This window comes from Macrobrachium rosenbergii, chromosome 16 (genome assembly GCF_040412425.1).
Source record: "Macrobrachium rosenbergii isolate ZJJX-2024 chromosome 16, ASM4041242v1, whole genome shotgun sequence".
Classification (NCBI taxonomy): domain Eukaryota; kingdom Metazoa; phylum Arthropoda; class Malacostraca; order Decapoda; family Palaemonidae; genus Macrobrachium; species Macrobrachium rosenbergii.
This window is the reverse complement of record NC_089756.1, coordinates 51,299,959-51,323,390: the sequence shown is the minus strand read 5'-3', so window position 1 is coordinate 51,323,390 and position 23,432 is coordinate 51,299,959. Positions and strand designations below refer to the sequence as shown.

General features: G+C 36.6%; 1 protein-coding gene across 2 annotated transcripts in view; it reads left to right on the top strand.

Moving 5' to 3' along the window:
• Positions 1–23,432, top strand: part of LOC136847431 (substance-K receptor-like) — a 442,207-nt gene that overhangs the window by 213,184 nt on the left and 205,591 nt on the right. The window contains exons 3-4 of one of the 2 annotated variants that reach the window (XR_010855747.1): positions 16,822–16,991; positions 17,549–17,936. Coding sequence is in view for 1 of the 2 variants with exons in the window: in XM_067119122.1 (XP_066975223.1) it covers positions 17,822–17,936 (115 nt within the window). In the remaining variant the exon portion in view is untranslated. Of the gene's footprint in view, positions 1–16,821; positions 16,992–17,548; positions 17,937–23,432 lie in introns of those variants that run through there. The other variant, XM_067119122.1, reaches the window with a different exon arrangement.

The following is a 23,432-nucleotide window of genomic DNA, read 5'->3' as shown; positions in this document are numbered from 1 at the left end:
TGAGGATGTTGTGCAATTAGAACCTCAAAAGTTCACGCGAAAATGCAATACATTGCTACCTTAACATAATTCTCCTTGTACTTTTAATCATCTTTTTTACATTTTAATCTTTTTATTTAATAATTTATTTCTGTATTTGCTATTATCTTTTGTAATTTACTTCAAATAAACACCATATTCTCTGGAAGCTTAAATTTCAAGTCAATGGCCCCTGCAGACCTGTTTCATATGAATAGGGTTCATTTCATGAATAATAATAATAATAATAATAATAATAATAATAATAATAATAATAATAATAATGCTACTAAACTACATGGTTTTCTCTACAAAATAATGAATCACTTGCTATATATGCTATAACTATTACAGAAAAATAGATAGGTGCCCATTTCTTGAAGGCAAACAACTTAAGGAAATGGGAGGCAGGAAGTAATTAATAAACTGACTTGGCCACTTCATATTAATTTCACTTTCTCAATATACTAAGCTTCTCTCTCAAGTAACCACACCACCCAGAAGCCAAATGAAATCAGAGAAGAATTACAAAAGTTAAATCTGAAAAAATTTTGACGACTTGTAATCGGACTAGTTCAGGACATGCAAATGATGAAGCTCTAACTGTTCCAATTTGTACAGTATTTACCCGATATCAAAATTACAATCTCAGTTCTTTTCTCAGAGGAAAAAATTCTTAAGCTACTACAACAAATTCCAGCCACGAAAACTGTCGAGAGTTATGTTATCCAAAAATCTCACTGTTGCAAATTAAGATACATTAATGTACTTAAGACTGTTATTTATTGTTTGAGGATTGCCTCACCTTTGGGAAATTTTAAATTAACCGCCTAAGGAAAGGCTATTTTAGATTAGCCATGCCTCTAAAAGGTTTCATAAAAATGCAACATTTGCCTGCAAAGATTACTTTAGCTTACAGAATGTTACAGCTGCTAGCACATGATCACAGCAGCTGGCAAAAGATTACACAAAGTAACAAAAGGTTACCCCAGCAAGTGTATTACACCATCCTGCTATAACATTATTCAGCACGAAAAATGTTAAATTATCTTAAATGTTGCTATGGCATAATATGAAAAGATTACTTCAGGTTCTGAAGGATTACTTCATACTGCAAAAGTTTTCCATAACTGCTATCACTTTATATGCTGGTTCTAAAGGATTACATAAACTTGTTAAAGGTTACATCTACTGATTAAATGTTATTACATCAGATTCACATTCAATATTTTACCATTCTCATGAAAAGCTGCCTTACACTAAGAAAGTTTTATCAAGTTGATTAAGGTTAAAAATTTGATCTCCACTTATCAATAGCTAATTTTAACTTTGGACGTTAACTGCAACCCAACACCAATTGCAGCCCACGATAACTGTTACCCCAAAAAGGTATAGCAACGTGCCATTTTCTTAAACACATTACAACACCAGCCAATTTACATTAACTTGATTTCCTTCATCTTCCGTTTGTGTCCAATAATTCCACTTCCCTTCAGGAACTTTTGAATTTTCTCCTCTTTTCGTGGGCTCTCAGTCCCACTTGACTTTTCTTCGCAGATTTCTCTGATTTCTTCTCTCTTTCGCACTCCTTCGGTTCCATTACACGTTCCTTCGGGAACTTCCTCGATTTAAGAAATCTTGAAGGACAATCGTCTTGCGCAAAGTTTTCAAGCTCCTGCCACCCACTTCCTATCTCCAATCTCCACCTCTCTTGCTCGACAGCGAAAAGTCCAAATAACGTGTATATCTTCCAAGACTGTGCTTCCTCCATTAAGTTTCGTATTGTCAAAAGTTACCGGGTTTATGCTCATGCCTCGATTTTCAGTCAGCCGGCAATTCGGTGTCAGTTCCACTCGCTCATCTCATTTACTATACCGTCCAAGTTACGGCTTAATATTATTGGACTTATCGCTATTAAGTACCCACGTTCAGAGACATCTGCATACACGTATGGGAGTGTGTGTGTGTGTGTGTGTGTATGTGTGCATTTATGTAAACATAAATGCGCACTTGTGTAAATAAATCTATAGCAAAAACGATTTCAGCAAAAAAACAAGTACAAAATGAGCTGACGATTCTTCGGCGCAATCGAGTTCTCTGTACAGCGTATAATGCTTTATGAAACTTTCAGCCACGCCCCATGAAACTTTTAGCCGCGGCCTATAAAAATTTCAGCCACGACCCGGTGGTGTCTTGTGTTGCTGGTACCTATAGCGGTGCCAGACGTACGATTATGGTTAACTTTAACCTTAAATAAAATAAAAACTACTGAGGCTAGAGGGCTGCAATTTGGTATGTTTGACGATTGGAGGGTGGATGATCAACATACCAATTTGCGGCCCTCTAGCCTCAATAGTTTTTAAGATCTGAGGGCGGACAGAAAAAGTACGGACGGACAGACAAAGCCATCTCAATAGTTTTCTTTTGCAGAAAACTTAAAAAAGGGGGGTTTCCTGTATCAAAACGAGGATTATTTGGAAAAAAATACAGTAGAAATTTGCATCTTCTCCGTTGTCTGCTGGTTTAAAGAGAAAAATGTTATCCAGAATCTCTCTCTCTCTCATTCCCCTATACTGGCAGTCTCGGTTAATATGGGAGCAGTTTGAGCTTAGGGAAAATGTTGACGAGGAGAGTTCAAGTGGGGTGAGGCATAGCGAAATTACCCTCACCCCAGGGGGGGCTCTCAGTCCTTGGAGTGACACTGCCACTAGCGATAGACTCTTTCAGTAACTAATCTTCCAAACAACAATTCTTGAAGTACATCGTAGCTTCCAAAGAAAAGTTAGGCTGCTTTGAGTATTCCGACGTGCTTTTCACTGAACGATTAGAAAAACATTTCATCATCGCAGTAACATTGCTATAATAACTGAAGGCTTGAGGATCAATTATGTAGATCGCGTAGATAAAATCTCTCATTTCACACGTTCTTAAGTCATTATTTCTAAGTAAACTGTTATTTTGGGTATTAGTATTACGGAAAACATGCAATTTTTGTTTTTATCTGATCACCAACGCTTATTCGATTCTCATAAGCGATATCGGTTAGCTGGATCGACACAAATAAAACTAGTAATTAAAAAGAATAGTCACCTTGTCCAAGGCACGATTTCTAAATATTATCCCAGATAACACGAAATAATTAATTTCTAATGTTATCCAGGTAATTGAATCTATTTAGGTTTTGCGATGCGAGACTAAAGAAATTTAGCATTTTATCAGGGATACTGAAACTACCGCAAGAAGGCTGTTAGACTGATTAGTACATGGTATTGTTGAGTAGTGAGGTCTGCTCCAAGCGGTAATGGGTAACAACGCCGACCGAGAGCAACAAATGAATGAGTCCATTTACGTTTATCAAGTACTTCAAAGGGAAACTTAGCTTATGTCATTAACCTATCACTGGAACAAAACAGATCCCTTATAAAGTAAGTTGTTGCGGAAATAAATAATTATTTTGAATGCTTCTATTGCATATTCATTAACCTTCATCACGCAACCCCTGACACCAAAAGGAAATGTCAATCAGCAGTCTATTTTTAACAAATATGAGCGTTATTTAAAAAAAAAAATATTGTTATTTACAACACGAATAAGTTTAACTGATAATTCACTCCTTCCAAGAAGTCTTAAATTCTCTTGTCTTTATTATATATAGTTCCTGACATCTTATTTGTATACGGATTCCAAAAGTATCTTGCCGAACACAAATATGGCGCGAAGAATAATACTGTTAAAGATATAAATACGCTTTCTCTCTCACAAAAGAATTTACGCCTTCCACTTAATGTTTATTTATAACCCCACTTTAACAACGTAAATGAGCGATGGAGATGTGTTTCCAGAAGCAGAACAATGATCAGATAAACAAGAAGAAAGCTAATTATTACGGCAAAAATACTTGACAAATCCTTGTTATGTTTTTGACAAATCCATGTTATGTCTAGGTCGAGACAAGTGGGAGGACAGATTTTAATTCAGGAGAGAGAGAGAGAGAGAGAGAGAGAGAGAGAGAGAGAGAGAGAGAGAGAGAGAGAGAGAGAGAGAGAGAGAGAGCTTTAATTGTGCTAGCGACAGGCTACTTAACTGGATGCCCCTCTCATTCTCTGAGAGGCGTAGTACCAGCAGACGAATCCAGGTTAAAAAAAAAGTCACAAGTAAAAAAGTCACAGAAAAAAGTCACGGGAAAAAAAGTCACAGGAAAAAAAATCACATTAATCTTGCCTAGACAGTGACCCCCAAGGGTTTTAACCCGGTATGTATCAAAAGACTGTAAATACCATAAACATAATGACCCCCAAGAAATATTGTGAACTTTTCCCTGTGACTTTTTTACCGGCCACCATAAACTAATGTGACTTTTTTTAAATGTTACTTTTTTTCCTAGCAAAACTGTGACATCTTTTTCTATGTACAAGGCTAATCCCAGAAATATACCTAAAAAAAGTAATCGTAGTCATGCACATACATAAATGGTCTAGCGTAGGTTACAGTGATAAAAGTGAAAATACCTTTTCCTGCACGCCATCATGTATATTTATTACTGAAAATCTTATTTTTTTCGGAGGTATGATTTTCCGGGGATCACCCTACATCAGGAACCAAGTTCTTTTTGCTTTACCTGCCTGTCGAGAGGAATCAGTGTCTTCCCAAATGCTTTTCACATTTAATTTTTCTAGTGTCATATCTCCATCACCTGTGAGTAGCTGTCCAACCACAATATTCACGCAAACCTATGTTTTGTTCTCCTGTTTCCCGTCATTTTACTTTTTATTAGATTATTTCCTCCAGTTTTTAATATTTATTTCATTTTTAAACAACGGTTCTTACTAGCAGTGTTGCTTTTGGTGACATTGCGTAAGTTCCTTCGTAATGTTTTCTATAACCATAAAGAACTCACCAGACAATACTCGATGCGTTTATCAAATCCCAAATCTTTTAATAACTTTTATATTCATAATAGTCTTCTGTAGAATTCATTATTTTCTGTGGAAGGTTGCTTCTCACGAGATGGGTATGGGCAGTTCTCCTTCACCAGTTCTATTGTCAGTGTTACACCGTGTGGTGACTGGTGAGGTGAGGGGGCGGGTGGAGTTCTTCCAGAGACTCGCACATCTGGCAGCTAAATAGGTCAGAAACCATTCATAGGACCTTTGCTGTCTCAGGTGAATCTCTCTCCCTATTCTACTTCTTTGGTCGTCACTCTTCTTCTCAAACTCGTATCATCAACTTCGTCTTCTTCTCCTTCTTCTGCCGTAATCTGCAAACGTCGGCAACCCGTCATTATAAGCCTCTGCCTCGGGTAGCTTTATTCCTCTTTCTCGCTGACGCAAATAGAGCCGTTCCGGATGGTGGGAGGCAGTTGGGAATTTTGGTGAAATGGTGATTAGCGCAGTTTGAAGTGTAGGCGGCGACCGCCCTTCTTAACGGGGATTTAATCTTCTTTCAGGGCGAGGGATTAAATGGGAGGTTTTCATTCACACTGATGGTAAGTTGATGCCTTGTTGTGGTTGCCTTTGTGCGTTAGTATTATGCAAGTTTATCCTCAATCTTGCATAATATAAACGTACAAAGGCAACCACAACAATGCACCAATTTACCATCATTTTGCTCACAAATGCTATTAGAAGCTGCAGCAAAGTCCTTTACAAAACAAAGGAATCGTTTACCCTACAGATTGTCCACAACCGGGCATATACATATCGCGTCTTATTCTCAACCCGTCTAATCCGTCTAACAAACCTGGATTCCATTCCAAAGTTCGCAATACTTGCTTACTATTTAAAATATTCATGTCCAGGACGTCACTGTTCGAAAGCCATGTTTCATATTAAAAGAAGGCCAACCTTTTCTAATAGCGGCATGAGTTTTTTTTTTTTCTCTCAGGTCTAATACTGCTTTGACACGAGAAAATTCGACCTTGAACTTAACTGTTGAAGTCTGAAGACGTTCGCTCAAATGAACATTACACTTCACAGAACTTCTACAAGGTGCATGAACCTGGTTTCTGCACAGGAAGTTGATCCTGAAATCAGCTGTGAAGTGATTAAATATGCCAATGACCAGCTGGCTTTTTTTTTTTGTCTGAGGCCAGCCTTAAATCGAAACCTGCTTATTGGGGTAAACAGAATCTGCACTGACTTCTCTAAAGAAAATTTCTCGTACATACTGCTATTATTCTCCTTTATTACGCCTTTGCTTGCAAACACACAGAAATGAGAGAACAGTTCATACGTTAGACGTTCCTAATACGTTGAAAAATCAATGGTTCTTTCCGTCAATCTGGAAGAGGTATGCTACATGAAGTAAAAGGCCGCTTTCTGACAAGTCATGCACCAGGAAAAGTTTATCTCGACAATATTTCTTCATTCGCATTCACCTTCACAAGAAAAGTTCCGTTTTTTTGGAAAAGAAAAATAGCAAAGGTTCAAGAGACGTGTAATATTACACATTTTTCTAACCCAGGCCCGGAGAACAATCGGGAAAAGAAAATGACACGATAGCTTTCCAACTCAACCCAAATTCTAAAACTTACTGACAAACCTCAGTTCAGAATTATAACTCCTGCCGCAGTGCATTCACTCTGTTATTCCCAAATCGTGAGAAAATATATTAAGAGAAAACTTCTTCAGGTCAACGGGAGAAGGATTTTCCGGCATCAGCGTCCTCAATCCGTTCCAAGACGTCTAAGTTTTTTTTTTTTTAAGTTTCGTTTTTACGACTTTCTTGGGAAAATCTATGTATTGGCCGTGCTTCTCTTAAGGATGTTGTCATATTTACTTTTGCTGACATGATGCTTTTAGAATTTGTAAGTACTAAATTATTACATTATCATAACATTTGAATTACCTCACGCAACGACAGGTTTACAAAATCCATTGCTCTGTTCGCTTAAGGGTATTGGAAAGCGGTAAGAAATCTTATTTGCAAGATTAATGAAAGGAAGGCAAACAGTATGAAAGAGAAAACCAAACACCCACAAAAGGGAGAGAGAGAGAGAGAGAGAGAGAGAGAGAGAGAGAGAGAGAGAGAGAGAGAGAGAGAGAGAGAGCGCTTCCACAATATTGATCTATGAACTTGTACCCACAAAGATTCTCACCGTAACATATCTACTATTTGCAAGGAATCATCCCCAAGCGTAATATTTGAATATGTATAATGACTAAAGCTACAGACCTACGTAGATGGAATGTTGCTGCGACCATTACTGATGAAATAAGAAAAACCGGGTTTTACTGCAAATTAAGAAATAAAAACGGGAATATAAGTAAACAAACGATAAAAATCAGAAAATAAATGATAAAGATACAAAAGATGGATTTAAGTACGAAACAGCAGAACAGAAACGATAAAGAACTTGAATGTCTCATAAGAAAAACACACCACAAGCATCATTCTCTCTCTCTCAATCTCCCACGCGGAAACCAATCCCTTTATATATTCTACGGAAGCAAAAAACACAGTCTGACTTTCCTTCTTAGGTGACAGCAGACAAAAAATAAAACACATCACCTTGGTACCTATGGGAATAGCGCCGCCAAAGTGGAAATCCGCTAAAAAAAGATCATAAAATTATACAGCAAAAATACATTGTCACAATTTTCTTCTAAGGCGCACTAACATAAATGTATCGTCTTGGAAATGTGGAAGACAATGTCGCCAAGGTAGGGACTTTCAAGAAAGGAAATCTATAAAGGAAAAATCTTTTAAATCTACTCCGAAAACCGTAACCGCAAGATCTCTCTTTCACCCCTCTTCAACACCATTCGTAATTTAATACGAGGGCTTCTCGCTTTCTACAGAGAATAAGGAATAAAAAGCAAGGTGTTCCGACGGTTAATTAAGATTCGCTTTAAAGAGTGAACATCTTTTAATGGACGCTTTCAGTCCACAGTACACTGATGCCTAAGATGAAAGTGTGGAGGAACAAATCCTTGGGCCATAGCCACGCCCCCTCTCTCTCTCTCTCTCTCTCTCTCTCTCTCTCTCTCTCTCTCTCTCTCTCTCTCTCTCTCCATAAATACCGCGCAACTTTTTGTTCTCAAATTTCGCCCACAGATCGACTTTCGAAGTATAAGTCTTCCTTAGTAATTAAAAAGAGTTAGCCATTACTTCAACAAAACTGTAATTGGTCGAGTTTTCGACCTCCTTATTTTTCTCTCGTTTTATCCGTGTTTCCATTAAACATGATCTACTGCACATGTTTCACTTTGGTGTTTCGTTACTGCTTCCTTTCTGAACGTTTACTTGTTCCTAACAAATATTTTTGGATTTGCTGATTTTGTTTTATTTCAGATATCTTTTCACTGTCTCGTCATTATTCTTCCCCTTTTGTTTTTATCAATTGTCTTCACGTTTTGATCACTCTTTTAACTTCCTTTGATCACGAAGGAACAAACTTTGCGTTAATTAGCTTTGATGTTTCTGGTCATGGTTATCATCACACTCTCACTCTCCTTCAGCAAACAATAATGACATTATGTACACTTGGCAGCTGTCATTGATGACGTCACGACATCGTTCTTGAATTTCGTAAATTGTATTTTTTTACTTTAAGAGGTTATTTCCTGCATCTTTGCTTACGACGCCTCGGCGTCAACCCACGTCCATAGGACACACACACACACACACACACACAAAGGGAAGACATGAAGTCAGAAAAGAAATTAAATCTGATACGAACGATTGCATCAAAGGGCAGAAGGAAACATCCGCGGCTCATAAATTCAGAAAACAATGCAACATCCTGATTACTTATATAACTTTCGAGAAGACGAAATTAAATCTAGTTTCGAAAGAGACTGTGTGTGTATAAAAAATTCTGTTCAGAATAAACAAAATGAATGAGGGTTCTTTTCTTTACGAGAAGTTCTTCTTATATTTCAATTTCATCTCGCGGTAATATACTCAGACAGATGAACACGTTATTTTGTGCATGGAATAAGTGTGCTTCGGCTCTCTGTATATAATTGTGCATTTATTTGTAATATTATATATACATATACATACTGTATATATATATAATATAATATATATATATATATATATATATATATATATATATATATATATATATATATATATATATATATATATATATATATATATATATGGCACAGTAGCACCTTTTAGGGGCCATTCCCTCTTAAGAGGAAAAAGCTATGAGATGAAAAAATATATCAATAAACGTACTCATGCACGCACAACAGACTACAACAGACTACACACACACACACACAATATATATATATATATATATATATATATATATATATATATATATATATATATATATATATATATATATATATATATATGATCATATAGAAGGACAGGGTGACAAGGAGATAGCCGGTCATCAAAAGGTGATACATTTATGTGTTTTTAATTTGTGTTGTTTTCTCTTTTAGCCTTGATGATGTAACTATGTTGTTACGAAACGCATCGGCAATAAATGTATCACCCTTTGATGACCGGCTATCTCCTTGTCACCCCGTCCTTCTATGTGCTGTGGCCCTTGCATAACGTATTCTGTCTTATATATATATATATATATATATATATATATATATATATATATATATATATATATATATATATATATATATATATATTTTTTTTGACCAGTGTTTGGATATGTTAGCCAAAATTACTTGTACACACACACACACACACACACACACACATATATATATATATATATATATATATATATATATATATATATATATATATATATATATATATATATATATATATATATATATTTTGTGTGTGTGTACAAATAATTTTGGCTAACATTTTCAAACACCGGTCATATTTCATAACCGCATGAAATGTGTATTTGGCAATCTTGTTTGACATGCACGCTTCCAGCTTCTGCAAAATACAAACTGGTTAAGCGTTGGCTACTGGAGAGGTACAGTCAAGAAGCAGGCGAAGGGAAATGAAAAAATTCTCACTTAGGCACATTTTCTGCCACCTCTTGCGTATCTTGCGTCCGGAATGTTTGCTAAGTAACCGACGGGGTTGCATAATTAGGATCTCTCTTGGGGTGTCACTTTGCTGCCGGCACGAGCATATTTGTTTAATCCAGGGGAAAGGGAAAGGAAAGATTTATTAACTTTTGTGGATTTCTAGCCCGAATATGACCAGCTGTTTTTGACACCAAGACACTTAGGTTTGTTGCAAGATTCCGAAATGCTTGGTGTTATTATCAAGAAGGATGTTAACCCTATGTTCGAAGCGCCTGTTCTCTCAAGAATTGGCAGATTTCAGTATTATAAAGAAACCATTTAAACCATCCTCAGTGGTCTGGTTCACAAAATAGCTTAGAATCTTGGAAGCAAAGCTGGAAGTAATAAATTTAGATCCTCCTCCTCTCCTCCTCATCTTCCCAACACTGTTGCTCGAATGAAATGCCTTCCTCCAATAGGCCGATTCCCTCTCCCCATATTTCCCCCAATCCCAATCGTGGACCCGTCAAAATAGACTCGAATTCTTTCCACTCCATCGTTTCCTTCAAACGAGCTATCACCACTCGTCAAACGACTCCAGATGAAGGCAATAAGGCCTCAGGCAAAAGGCGTCTTTTATCGCTTCGACATCGAGATAAAAATAAAAAGAAACGAAAAAGAAAAAAAAAAATCGGCAGCAGCTCCCTTGCGAGAGCGAGAGCGATCCCTTGAAGACCAGCGGCTGATTGCAAAACTTAAAAGGGAGTTTTGACGTTCACAGGAAGCTATCTAGCTGATGATGGAAGAGTTCTTTTTAAGATAATGGAAAGAGATCAGGTTCTTTAAAAGACACCCACTCACTTAGGGAACAGAGTCAACACGCGCGAGGAAGGATTTCAGAGCTGGAATTGAAACAAACATATCTAAAACATCAAGAAACCAGTCAGATCTCATCGGTAGACGATAATATGATCGTTGAGTATCATAATCAATCTTGCGTAAGATTGTGTAACCAAAGGTTACATAATCAAAATTATAAGTTGTTAAAACATATTGTTTAAATAAACTCTGTCAAATATCTCCTGCAAATATGATTCCTAAATATAACATACATAAGACTCCCAATGTAATAGTTTTAGAAATCATCACTTACACGTATATGCAACTGAATCCTACCCCAGACGACGCCATTGCAGAGTCAGACCTCCTCAGCTAAGGCCATTTGAAAATCAAAACTTATGTTGCAGACGGCATTTTGCAAAAGATTTATCAAGTGGAAGTTGGCAGCTGAATAACATCTGCAATTAAAAAATCACACATACATGCAGATTTACAATGGGCATCAGTTTGTTTGCGATGCAATTCAAACCTACATCCTTCCAGAAAGGAGCTATTCCTCAATAATTACACATGAGTTGGAAATAACTGTGATACGAAATGGGTGTCAAATCTATAAAAATCCAACAAAGTCCTATTTGGAACAACTCTTGCTTAATGTGTCCTTGAGAAGAATCACCTATGCAATAAGGATCAGGGAATCTTTAGTCTTCAGAAACCACTTGAGGATCGTTCTACTAAAACTGCCCTCATCTTTCAGGAAAATACACTTGAAAACCGATACTCGAAGTGAAAGAGATGTTCGTTCAGTACTATTTCACAGTACTTTATCGAGATAGTATTTTCCTTCAGAAGGGTATACTTCGTGAAGATTATCATAAATATTTTTTTTATATAATATATATATATATATATATATATATATATACATACATATATACATATATACATATATACATATATATATATATATATATATATATATATATATATATATATATATATATATATATATATATATGTATATATATACAACGCAACCCGCAACGTTTTTTAGAGAGACGGCTCACTGGTTATATTGCAAATAAGGAAGAGTAATAATACATTTCTTAGCCAGTTCAGATCTCATTATGATTTGCGATACAATGCTCTATAACTTATGGCATTACAGCTTCGTATCTGGCTTAAAAGTACATTTAGAATAACAGCACTGATGTAGGTATAAGTTAGACAGTTTTTATCATAATTATATGGATCATCCTTGATTATGCATTACAAAAATGCATGAGGTGGTGACGCATACCAGATGTTTCTACGGCAACATCCGTTTTCTTCAGAAGCAGCAGATGGGTGTTAAAAAAACCAAAACTTAAAACGAGGCCTGAAGAGTTGGTGTCTTGCATGGAATGACAGACCAGTCAACTGTTTTCTGGCGTTGCAAAGTACCATATCAATGAAACCCTACTATTACTTAATAAAATAATAGTCTGCTCGTTACCTCCAAACCAAACGCTGTAAAAGAAAAAAGGTATATGCGCAAACCCTACACCATTAAACGCGAGAAGCACACACGCACACACACACACACTCTTCACGATTGATTGCCCACTGCATTGTCTTTCTGGCGTCGCATGGAGTCATAAATTAGAATCCCCTTCATTACAATTATCTTCTGCAGCTGCATCTCTTGTTAAGCTTCGTCTGTACGTCTGTACAGAGAGAGAGAGAGAGAGAGAGAGAGAGAGAGAGAGAGAGAGAGAGAGAACACGCCTCCGCACGCAACCGAATCTCCCTAACGAGACGGAGCGATCTGCGAAACATCATTTATCAAATTTCAATTAATGTGATCATTAATTTCTATCCATCGCAGAAGTCGCGAGAGTCTCCTGGCGATGGTAATCATTAGTCGCTAATAATTACATCTACTGATAATAACAGCTAATCATTAACTCTCTTGCGAAAACTAATGAGAGATCAAGCCACCTATCAATGATCATCAGCTAATTATAGTAACGTTGATAATAAAGATTCCCCAGCCTCGATTTCTTCAGGGACATGAAGTGATTACATCCCCCCCCCCAACCTTCCCTTTCCCACCGTCTCCACCCCATACCTAGTTCCTCGTTGGGAGAGTGGGTTCCAGTCTCAGCTAGCACTATGCTGGCCGCGAGTTCGAATCTCCGACCGGCCAATGAAGAATAAGAGGAATTTATTTCTGGTGACAGAAATTCATTTCTCGATATAATGTGGTTCGGATTCCACAGTAAGCTGTAGGTCCCGTTGTTAGGTAACCAACTGGTTCTTAGCCACGCAAAATAAGTCTAATCCTTCGGGCCAGCCCTAGGAGAGCTGTTAATCAGCTCAGTGGTCTGGTTAAACTAAGGTATACTTTTCCACCCCATACCGCACAGAACGTGGCCAGCTATTGTTTTGTTTCAGCAAATCGGAATGCTAATGATGACGTGTGCAATATAAAACCTGCAATCTGTGAAATGCCTGACAACAATGAGAATAAAAGGGGGGGAACCAGAACTGTTATTATAATCGTCTTGAAACACAGCAGATACCTTTATACCCTTATCTATGGTTTTACGGATGGTCTGAGGTGATGTGCACAATATAAGCAAGCCATTTCACCTAAAAAATAACGTTAACAATACCTTCCTCCCACCTGAACCACCGACCAGTGATATAACATCCAACACTGTATCTACTCAGCCACACTGGGGAATAAAATCTGAAGAAACAGATCTGCTACTGCAAAAACCTGGTCACAAAAACAACAATAATGATTATAATAAAAATGTCCATTTTAAACCTTTAATTTTCCCATTATATTCTGCACTTTCTATTCAATTAACCTAAAAATTATGCTAGCTCTCATAATTTGTTTTCCTTAACTAATGAAAACCCTATTCATTTGATGTTCAATCTAAACGCCAGCATTCCGTATATAATTACTAGCAGTGTGGGAAAACAATTTTTTTATTTACTTATACAGAGAAAAAAATATATACTTTTTATCCCTATCTGTTAATATCTTCAATTATTCCCCATTTCATTTATGTTATCCATAAAGATCTTGGGAAAAACATTGCTTTTTTTATTTTATTTACATACAGAACTAATGAAAACATTGGTCTTGTTTATCTTACGCTTTTACAGATTTTCGAAAAAATCTGGATTTTATTTCATTACCAGACAAAAATAATCTTTGTTATTATCTACTTTACCTAATTGTTGGTATCCTGAAAACGAACTCTGCATTTTATTTTTATTATTTTGTTTACTTCTCAATGATAAAATAAAATTCTGCTATGTTTTAGTAGATAATGGAAAATGTGGCAGCGACAGCGACTATTATCTTTATTTTTTATTTCTTCATATTTAACTATTTTTCTACTCTTCCTATAACTTTCTCTCTCTCTCTCTCTCTCTCTCTCTCTCTCTCTCTCTCTCTCTCTCTCTCTCTCTCTCCAGACTGATTTCCCTTTGGAGTCCTTTTCGGTTAACAGCCCGTTGACAATCCATGAGGGTTTTCCGCCGAAGATTTAAAGAAAGAAAGAAAGAAAACCACCCTCTGTTAGGTTCTTTTTCGGTGTTTTTTAATAACCTACTAAAATTCAACATTTATTATCTCGCGCTGACTATATATTATTACTTACCGGCTTCCATCGCAAATTCCTAGCGTTTTCAGCATTCAATTTCCGGCTTGAACGATGTTAAAAACTAAGAGAATGAAAAGTCGCAATTTTTCCGACGGTTCCGACAAAGGCTGATGCCTTAAACATGTAATCTAATGGGTATTAAAAGTTGGGAGGAAAAGAAATGCCGCTAAAATGAGAGGGAAAATGCGAGCAGTCAAACCCCCATAAGCAAATGAGGATGAACAAGAGTTTTCTCACAAAAGTCTATCTCTTATGAAAGCAAAAATGGTTGACCTTTAAGTCTTCGGAGAGGAATTACAAACTGTAATTAACAGTTACACAGAAGTAGCATTTGTAAAACAAAAATATATTAAAGGCGTAAGTAAGAAACTTCTAAAAAATAAGACAATAAAACTAACATAACAGAATAACGGTGAACGGAACAAATCAGTATGTAATACAATCAGTATGTTAAGAGGTTGAACTCAGCAGGTCTAGCGCTATTCTTGATCAACATTGATTCTTGTTGCCTTCGACTCAATATATTCTTTCTCCCATTAAATAAAAAAACACTTTATGGTGCAAGAAAACTATGCATTGTTTCCTGAACACAGATACGATGGTATGAACGGAGTAACGGCACCTACTTCAGATCTTTTGTTTTACAACATTAACGTTTCAAGGTCCGGTTTTTATGTTATTGTTTCAGAAGTGAAGTGAGTTCTCCCCAATCTATTTCAAGTTATTTGAGAATGAATTCTCACCTAGAGCCTCGAAATACTACTTCACAACATTGGTGATTTTATCTGTACCCAAAATGGGAATTTGAAGTTAAGAAACAAGTAGTACTCAGACTGCTAGACTTGGTCAATAAGGGGCAAACATCCATGGGACATAAGGCAGCGGTAATAATTTAAAGCCAGTATTGACAAGCTTGGTACAACCACCTGTGGTGTGTGTGTGTGTGTGTGTGTGTGTGTGTGTGTGTGTGTGGACTGGGCCATTATCATGGAGTACCATAAGTCCTGCTCACGTCTTTCCTACATGTTCCATATTCACCATTCTTTCAATTGTCAAATTCCTAAAGCTTTTCCAAGTTTTTTTCTCTTATGATAACACCCCCGAAGTTCCAAAATACAAGAGGCCATCATCTTGCTGACTAATGCACTTGCATGAACTTTTGGGTTGTAGAGACCCATGTTGCTTCCATTCTTTTCTTTATATCTTGGATTTTCAAGAATACAATCTCTCTATTACTTGTTGGTTCAAAGTAGGAATCCCATTTCTCACCCTGAGTTACTAATCTCCAACAGATATTTTCTGGATCATGCGTGAAACGAGCCAAAAGTGCTCTGGAAGCTTCCACTAAGGTGGGCTTCTGTTTTGGTGCCAACATTCGTGGTACCCATTTTGCACACAGTTTGTGAGTGAGTGAGCTGAGCCAGCACTGAAGCCAGTTGTTTTGGCTACCCGTTGGCCAATCATACACCAGACATTCAGAACTATACTATGACTGGCATTCTATTTACTTGAATGCAGTAGCCTACTTCTTTGTGATGGAATAGGAAGGCGAATCGTCACCAAGTGCGCTGACCTTTTCTTCACAGAGTTCTTGTTGGGCATAACTTTTTTTTTACGGGTGTTTCATCGGAACCACGCTACCTACGTTGTCCATTTTGAGATTTTCCTTACTCTTACTGACTTTCAGGAGCTGTTAAGGAAGGCAAACAAATCATTTTTTGTGTATATTCATGCAAGCAGTGGCAGTCTGCAGTCATACTAAAAAGTTATAGGTATTATTCCTATTTTTTTTTATAAGCCTCATTCATACTAACACTGAAGCAATTCAGTAATGATCTTTTTTTTGTTAATGGATTAGTCCCATAATATAATTCTAAAGCAGATGCGGTAAAAGCAGAAGCATGTGGTTTAACGTATAAATGATGCATTTGAAATATATGTTTTTATCAGGATGTAAGCCCCTATTTCTACACGCACACAGTTTTACTCGTACACAAGAGCTACGTATACATTTTATGGACGCTTTCCTTATGAAAAATGTCTAAGTGGCAGTGTACATATGAACACTATATACTTTCTCTCTCTCTCTCTCTCTCTCTCTCTCTCTCTCTCTCTCTCTCTCTCTCTCTCTCTCTCTCTCTCTCTCTCTCTCGAACGCATAACTTCATTAATGCTCTCTGGCAAATCCACGACATCATCTGGATTCAATTTCAAAAGTTTGAAAATTTACTGGACATATAACTATAATTCTCACTCTCGCAATTATTACAATCATGAATGCATCACGTTCATATCATAAAACAAAACACAAAAAGGTTAATATGTTTTATCTTTCTTTTTTGCAGGGACAGAAAATCCAACACATTAATGCGACTGCCCCAGTAAGAGCAGAGTGAGTAACAAACTCATCTAAGTTCGAAAGGGATTGTGTAAACAAACGCAGGAACACGTGACGACCGATGAAAATAAATCTCATTAACTCTTTGTCAAGGATGGACAAATATAGTTTAAATTTGTAAGTATACATTTAGAGCTAATTTTGAAGTGGTTTGCTAATCTCACTTTCAAAAAATAAGATAACAGTTTTGATTATCGTAAAGTGTTTAATTATTTTTTTTTTTATAAATTTTCAATCGTGTAAGTAATTTTTAGAGATTTAAGTAAAAAAAAATAGAGACAAATATTAAAATGTTCTTTGTTAGTGATTCACGGCAACTGTGTTTAGACGCGTAACATGAAAGTTTCCCGCAAGCAAAGGAACAAAAAACATATCGTCAGGTAACCTTGGGTCAAAACTCGAAAGTTGTCCCTAACTCCTGACATCAAGAAATATATAATTTGTTTAACACGGAAAGTGACTTTCAAATTTACATTCTTTTGAAAATTAAATTAAGTGGCATTATTTTTCTTCTTCAATAGAGATATATATATATATTTCCCGAGTGGCGAGACAATTCATGACAATTTCATTTAAAATATGATTTGAAAAGTGGTAACGTAGAAAATATTTGAGCTTATAGAAAATAATTAAGCTTTACTAAGAGTGTGACATTAATTGGTTACTTATTTCAGATAGCTAGCAATTATCCGACACGGAAAATAAAGTGGTGAATATCAATAATGCCGTTCAGAGATACCATGTAAATAAAAAAAGGAAAAAAAACTAAAAAAGTGCTTAAGAAACTTGAACCGCTTGAAATTCACAATTGAAATAATGATACCGAAGCAGTGATGAGGACTTGAAGAGTGAGAAAGAATCAAATCACCAGGTAAATCCCAAATCAAAATAAACACCGCCAAATTTTATGTGTAACAGAAAAGGACATAAAAAAGTGAACTGACGACATGGATATGACAGCACTGGGTATGTCGACAGCCTCTCTGGCGACAAGTTTCGCCTCTTCAGAGATGCTGGCGACCTCTACCGCCTACCCGGATTACTACAGCGACATACCTGAAGGTGAGGATTCTTAATCTTTCAGTTTACTCATGAATAACCTTATGATGCACCTTCAAGTATATTTCTTAAAAGGTACTTTTAATTTTTACATTTATACAGGCATTAACATATTACATACACATAATTAGGAAGTATTAGTAGATTTGCTTAATATTTAAGTGCTCTTAATGTTTGCAGTTGTTACAGAATGACTAACTTACTTACAGTGTTACAATGGAGTATATTTCTTAAAAAGTTACTTTTGATTTTTAAATTTATACATTTATACAGGCATTAATATATTACATACACATAATTAAGAAGTATTAGTAGATTTGCTTAATATTTATGTGCTCTTAATGTTTGCAGTTGTTGCAGAATGACTAACTTACTTACAGTGTTACAACTGAGATATATTCTACGACACTCATTTAATGGTACTTATACTACCGATACTGATAAAATTCTCTCATAAATGAATAGTACTTGTATAAGTACTAGTGACATTTATTTGCGAGAGAATTTTAATCACTCACTAATTTATAAGGAATATTATTCTTTATTATGAAAGTAAAGAAATGACGCGATTAAAGGGTATTCAAATATCCTATATTATTCCATGAAATGACGGCATGCAAGCTTTGATAATTAGTTATTATTATTATTATTATTATTATTATTATTATTATTATTATTATTATTATTATTATTAGCATATATTCTTGTAGTACAAGTTAAAACGCCATGGAAAATAATGATTATAAAGTTTTTCTTAAGTAATCCATATTTCCATTCCACTCCACTCCACTATTTACAGACTATATCAGTGAAAACGTTCCTTAATGATATTTTAATATTCAAATTAATACACTGCAATTCACTTCAATATTTACCTTTTATCTGTTTATTTAGTCATCTAACATTCCTCAGCGACATCTGTGAAACCAAAGTTCAAACCAGGTTTCATGTCCTTCATTAACAATCCCAAGTCACTGGGTAATGAGAATCCAAACTTCAATACTCGGAAATAATCAGTGTGTATCGGTCTGGTTAATCCGAAATCAATAGCAGCCTCTGTGGTTGTCATTTTCCTCGCAAAATTCAAAGCTCCTGAGCAAAAGGGCCGTAAGCTATTGCCACGGATGCATTGCGGATACTCGTTAAACCCCATTGGAACGGTAGTGTTCTTAAGAGAAATCTGGTATTTGTGAAACAATCGATAATTGTCATCATTGACCCAAACAAAATTCGTGCCGACTTCAGTGGTTAACCTCATTGTTAAAAATAAAACTTGATGTATACTATTAAGTTCTGCTTTTAGCAGGCACGAACTTTGTTTAAGTCAATGTTACCAGTTATAAATTACTTCAAAAATACCAGATTTTCCTTAAGGACACTATCAAGTGGTGGGTTCAGAACATACCATTCGTCGTCTCGACGATATTATTAGTCGATGATGTATTACTTCGGAAATACTTTTAGATCTGGGTAATATTGTTAAAATGTGAATGTAATAAAGGATAGTAGAGGGTTTAGACAAGTCTCGACCCTAGGGACACTACGTACCGTACCCGAAGCTCGATCCAAATGACCTTAATTCTGCATATGATAAGAGGCCTATGGTGAGAGATACCCTCCCCAAACTGGACGGCGTCGTGTCTAAACGTGGAGTTTATTGCCCATAAACTACGTTGTTAGACAAGAAATGTATCGATACATACTTTGTTTTATTTTTGTTGCTGCTGCTTTTTATGAGCAAACATTCAGGTGGAACAGCCTCGCACGCCGTTGGCCCAGCGTTCGACTCTCCTACCCGGCTAATGAAGAATTAGGGGAATTTATTTCTGGTGATAGAAATTCATTTCTCGTCATAATGGGGTTCGGATCCCACAATAAGCTGTAAGTCCCGTTGCTAGGTAACCAGTTGGTTCTTAGCCACGTAAAATAAATCTAATCCTTCGGGCCAGCCCTAGGAGAGCTGTTAATCAGCTCAGTGGTCTGGTTAAACTAAGATATACTTAAGCCAAAATGACCGCTGACTCGATCAGCATGCTTCCTAAGTACGGTGTGCACATACGTGGAAACAAAGAAAAAAAGTATAGAGCTGAGTAATACACAAATAAGAAGTGTAAATCAATAAGCACAACAAGACATACAGGAATACAAACACATATATGAGCATTTGCTAGGGCAACCAGGTTAAAAATGGTTATGGGTTATCGTCGTCCATTTTGTCCTTTAATGATTTTATTCCACGAGTAATAAGACTCTTAATATTCCAGGATGATCAGCGTGATTATCTTGGGTGAGAAGGACAGCAAATCAGGATTATTTACATTGGAAAATCCGCTTCAAACCCTGGAAGCTGTGGGCGCTGCGGCTTCGAAATGTTAGCAATAAATCGCGTTTTTTTCAGACGCTATGGTACTAATTTTGAGACTAAGATTAAAATGACGTTGGCAGAAAGCTTCTCAGAAACAGCGGTTGTTCACGATCATGCCGGAGTTACTAAATATTGCCCTGAAAGGCCTGCCTGCGTGTCCAGCATCGGGAACCAGTTCAAAAACTGCATTAGCTAATAGGAATAATGTGAATAAATGTAGGAGCAATTATTCGCGTGTGGTTCTTTATCAAACAGGAGAGATAATGTTTAGTTTATTTTCTTTTTAATCAAGTTTCGACACAGATTTCCTACTAAAACCCTGACGTCAGAGAAAAGCTGGAAAAGGGAAAAATACAAGGATTAAAAGGCTTCCAAAACTAAATCAAAAGCTATTTCCCTGAAGGGATTATGTGGCACAAATATACTGCAGAAGCAATTATTCGTCTATGGTTCCTTATCAAACAAAAATGAATGGGAGTATTTTTTAATATAAATCTCATCACAGATTTACTATTCAAGTGCCAACTGCACAGAAAATTGACAAATACTAAGCAGTGGAATAGATCAAACCCAGGGCACTGAAGACTTGCTACAATATATGACAAGAAAGAAGAAAAATACCGTTTACAGAGGGCTCGGTTCAAAGGCTGAATAAAGGGGAAGGGGGCTGGGGAGGAGGGGCCTCTGGTTGAGAAGCATGGGAGGAAAAGAAAGAAAATTGAGTTAAAGAGAGATAGCTTGGCACACCTTACGGTTAACAATATCAGGACAACGTTTACCGCCACATTGTCAGGACAACTTTCACTACGTCAATATTAGGGCAACTTTCACTACGTCAGTATTAGGACAACTTTTACCTTGCCATTATTATTATCAGGAAGAGTTTTTGCCTTGATATTATCAGGACAAATTTTCGCCTCATAATTTCTTACGGAAATTTTTCCTCATCATCATTAGGGCCACAACTTCTACTCTAAAATCTACAATCTTTGGGCAAATTAGCAACAGAACAACGGGGTAAGAAAACCAGTGCCCTTATCTAACCCTGGTTCGAAGAAAGAAAAAGGGAGCCAAACTTTAGAGCTATAGCCAGGAGGACGTGATGCCTCCGCCTCTTGAAAGATGGTAGGTTATATGACATGAGGAATCTAAGTGAATATGAAGACAGCAGTATCTATGTGTTTGCATATTCATTAAACTTTTCTTCAAGTTATAGTGATATACCATTATATTATCTTAAGTTGCCAACCAATTCACCCTTGGAAAGGACGGGAAGTTATAAATAATCATCATCAACAGATGATCGAAGATATAACTGAGGACCATTTCAGTGGGTTTACTTAGAATAATAAGCCACCAAGTACATTGCAAGTTTAAATGTCACTTTTTAGGAACAAAATGGTTTGTTTATTGCACTGAAATTCGTTTATTAAAGAGACCAAGCATATATACACACAATCGAGACCGAAGACCCTTTTCCACCCAAGCTAAGACCAGGGGGAACCAGGCAGTGGTTGCTGGTGACTTACCAGGTAGACCTATGGACTCCCCAAAAACCCTATCCCTAGTCACAGGGACGGTAGGGTAGTGTTTCCCAGTGAAATCTATGATGACAAAAACGATAATGAAAATCATAAATTATTCAATTATATTTTTGAATAATTTATGTAAATAATTTCATTCTATACGTCATTTAGGTGATGAATATAGTCATATAAGGCAGATCGAAGAAAACAAAGAGTAACTATGGAGACAGAAAAGGAAGCACTGGAAAGTGGCAACAGCAAAAAATAGAAACCCTTAACTCGGCTTTCTGTAACAAACTTAGCCAATCGAAGGCAACGAACTGAAAACGAAACTCAAACCAAAGGAGGAGAAGGGAGCGAGACAAAACAAAAGTGAAAGGATGTATATACACCTGGTTCTAGGCTTTGAATTGAATGTCTTGTCAAGAAGCAAGATCCAACTCGTATACGAATCTTTCTTTTACAAAAGTTCTACGAATGCATTAGCGTTTATTTTATAAAAATCATTAATCAAATAACCAAGAAGAGAAAGCACTGTGCCTGAAAGGCAAGAGTGTTATGTTGGTCCCGCGACAACTCAAACAAAATCATATACAGTCTAAACAGCCTTATGACGAAGCCAAACAAAACCGGGATGAAGCTAATGAGAAATGACCAAGATACACAAAGCCGCCAGTAACTTTCAAACGTACAAATAAACAAATAAACTTGAGCACTTGAGGACTTAAGTTGTGAGATCCGACCAGAGAGAGGACTGCCTCGAACTGAAATAAAGATAATTCTCGAGACCTCAATAATTCAGGAGAGGTATATCCATAATTTTTTTTTTATGGACGTCGAAGGAACGGGGCATATAGCCCCCGTTGCCTAACTTAGTTATGAAGGAGAAAAAGAAGCGGTTGGTGATAAAAAAAAAAATTCATCGTCTGATCCCAAGAAAGCGATAAATTCTCCCCTTGAAATATATAAGTTTACAGGAATAAAAGTGAGAGGAAAATTTCATGAACAGAAATTTAATCGGGTATCCTCAATGACTATACACAACACAGTCACAACATTAATAATAAGGAAAGACTAATGCAAAACTGATACAAAGGAAGAACTAATAAACTGAACAGGCTGCTTAGACTGCCATTATGCCTATACTCACACTCACACATACGCACACACACACACGTGCTTCACTTCCCACTCCCACCCCCCTCCAAAATAAAATAAAAAGACCGCCGTAAAACCATTTACATAGGCACTCGCAATTTCCATTGCAAGTTCCACTGAGAGTTCTTTGAAGGAGGCAAACCGCCCCGAAATACAAACATTTACCCATAGGCAAACAATCACTCGCTATTATCACCTTGCAACACTCCCAAAAAGGCCGCCTGTTCTTTACACACCATTAATGTTTACGAATCAAATCCCATTAAGACGCAAGTCCCCAAATTTTACTGCCAAAAATTCGAAGGACGCTGAATCGTGATGGGACGACACCCAATAAAATTCACTCTTACTTCAAAAAAACGACCAATATCCTGTTACTCGCGCGATTACACAAAAATTGAGCAAATTTGATAAAACAAACAAAGAAACTTGAGAGAGGAGAGAGAGAGA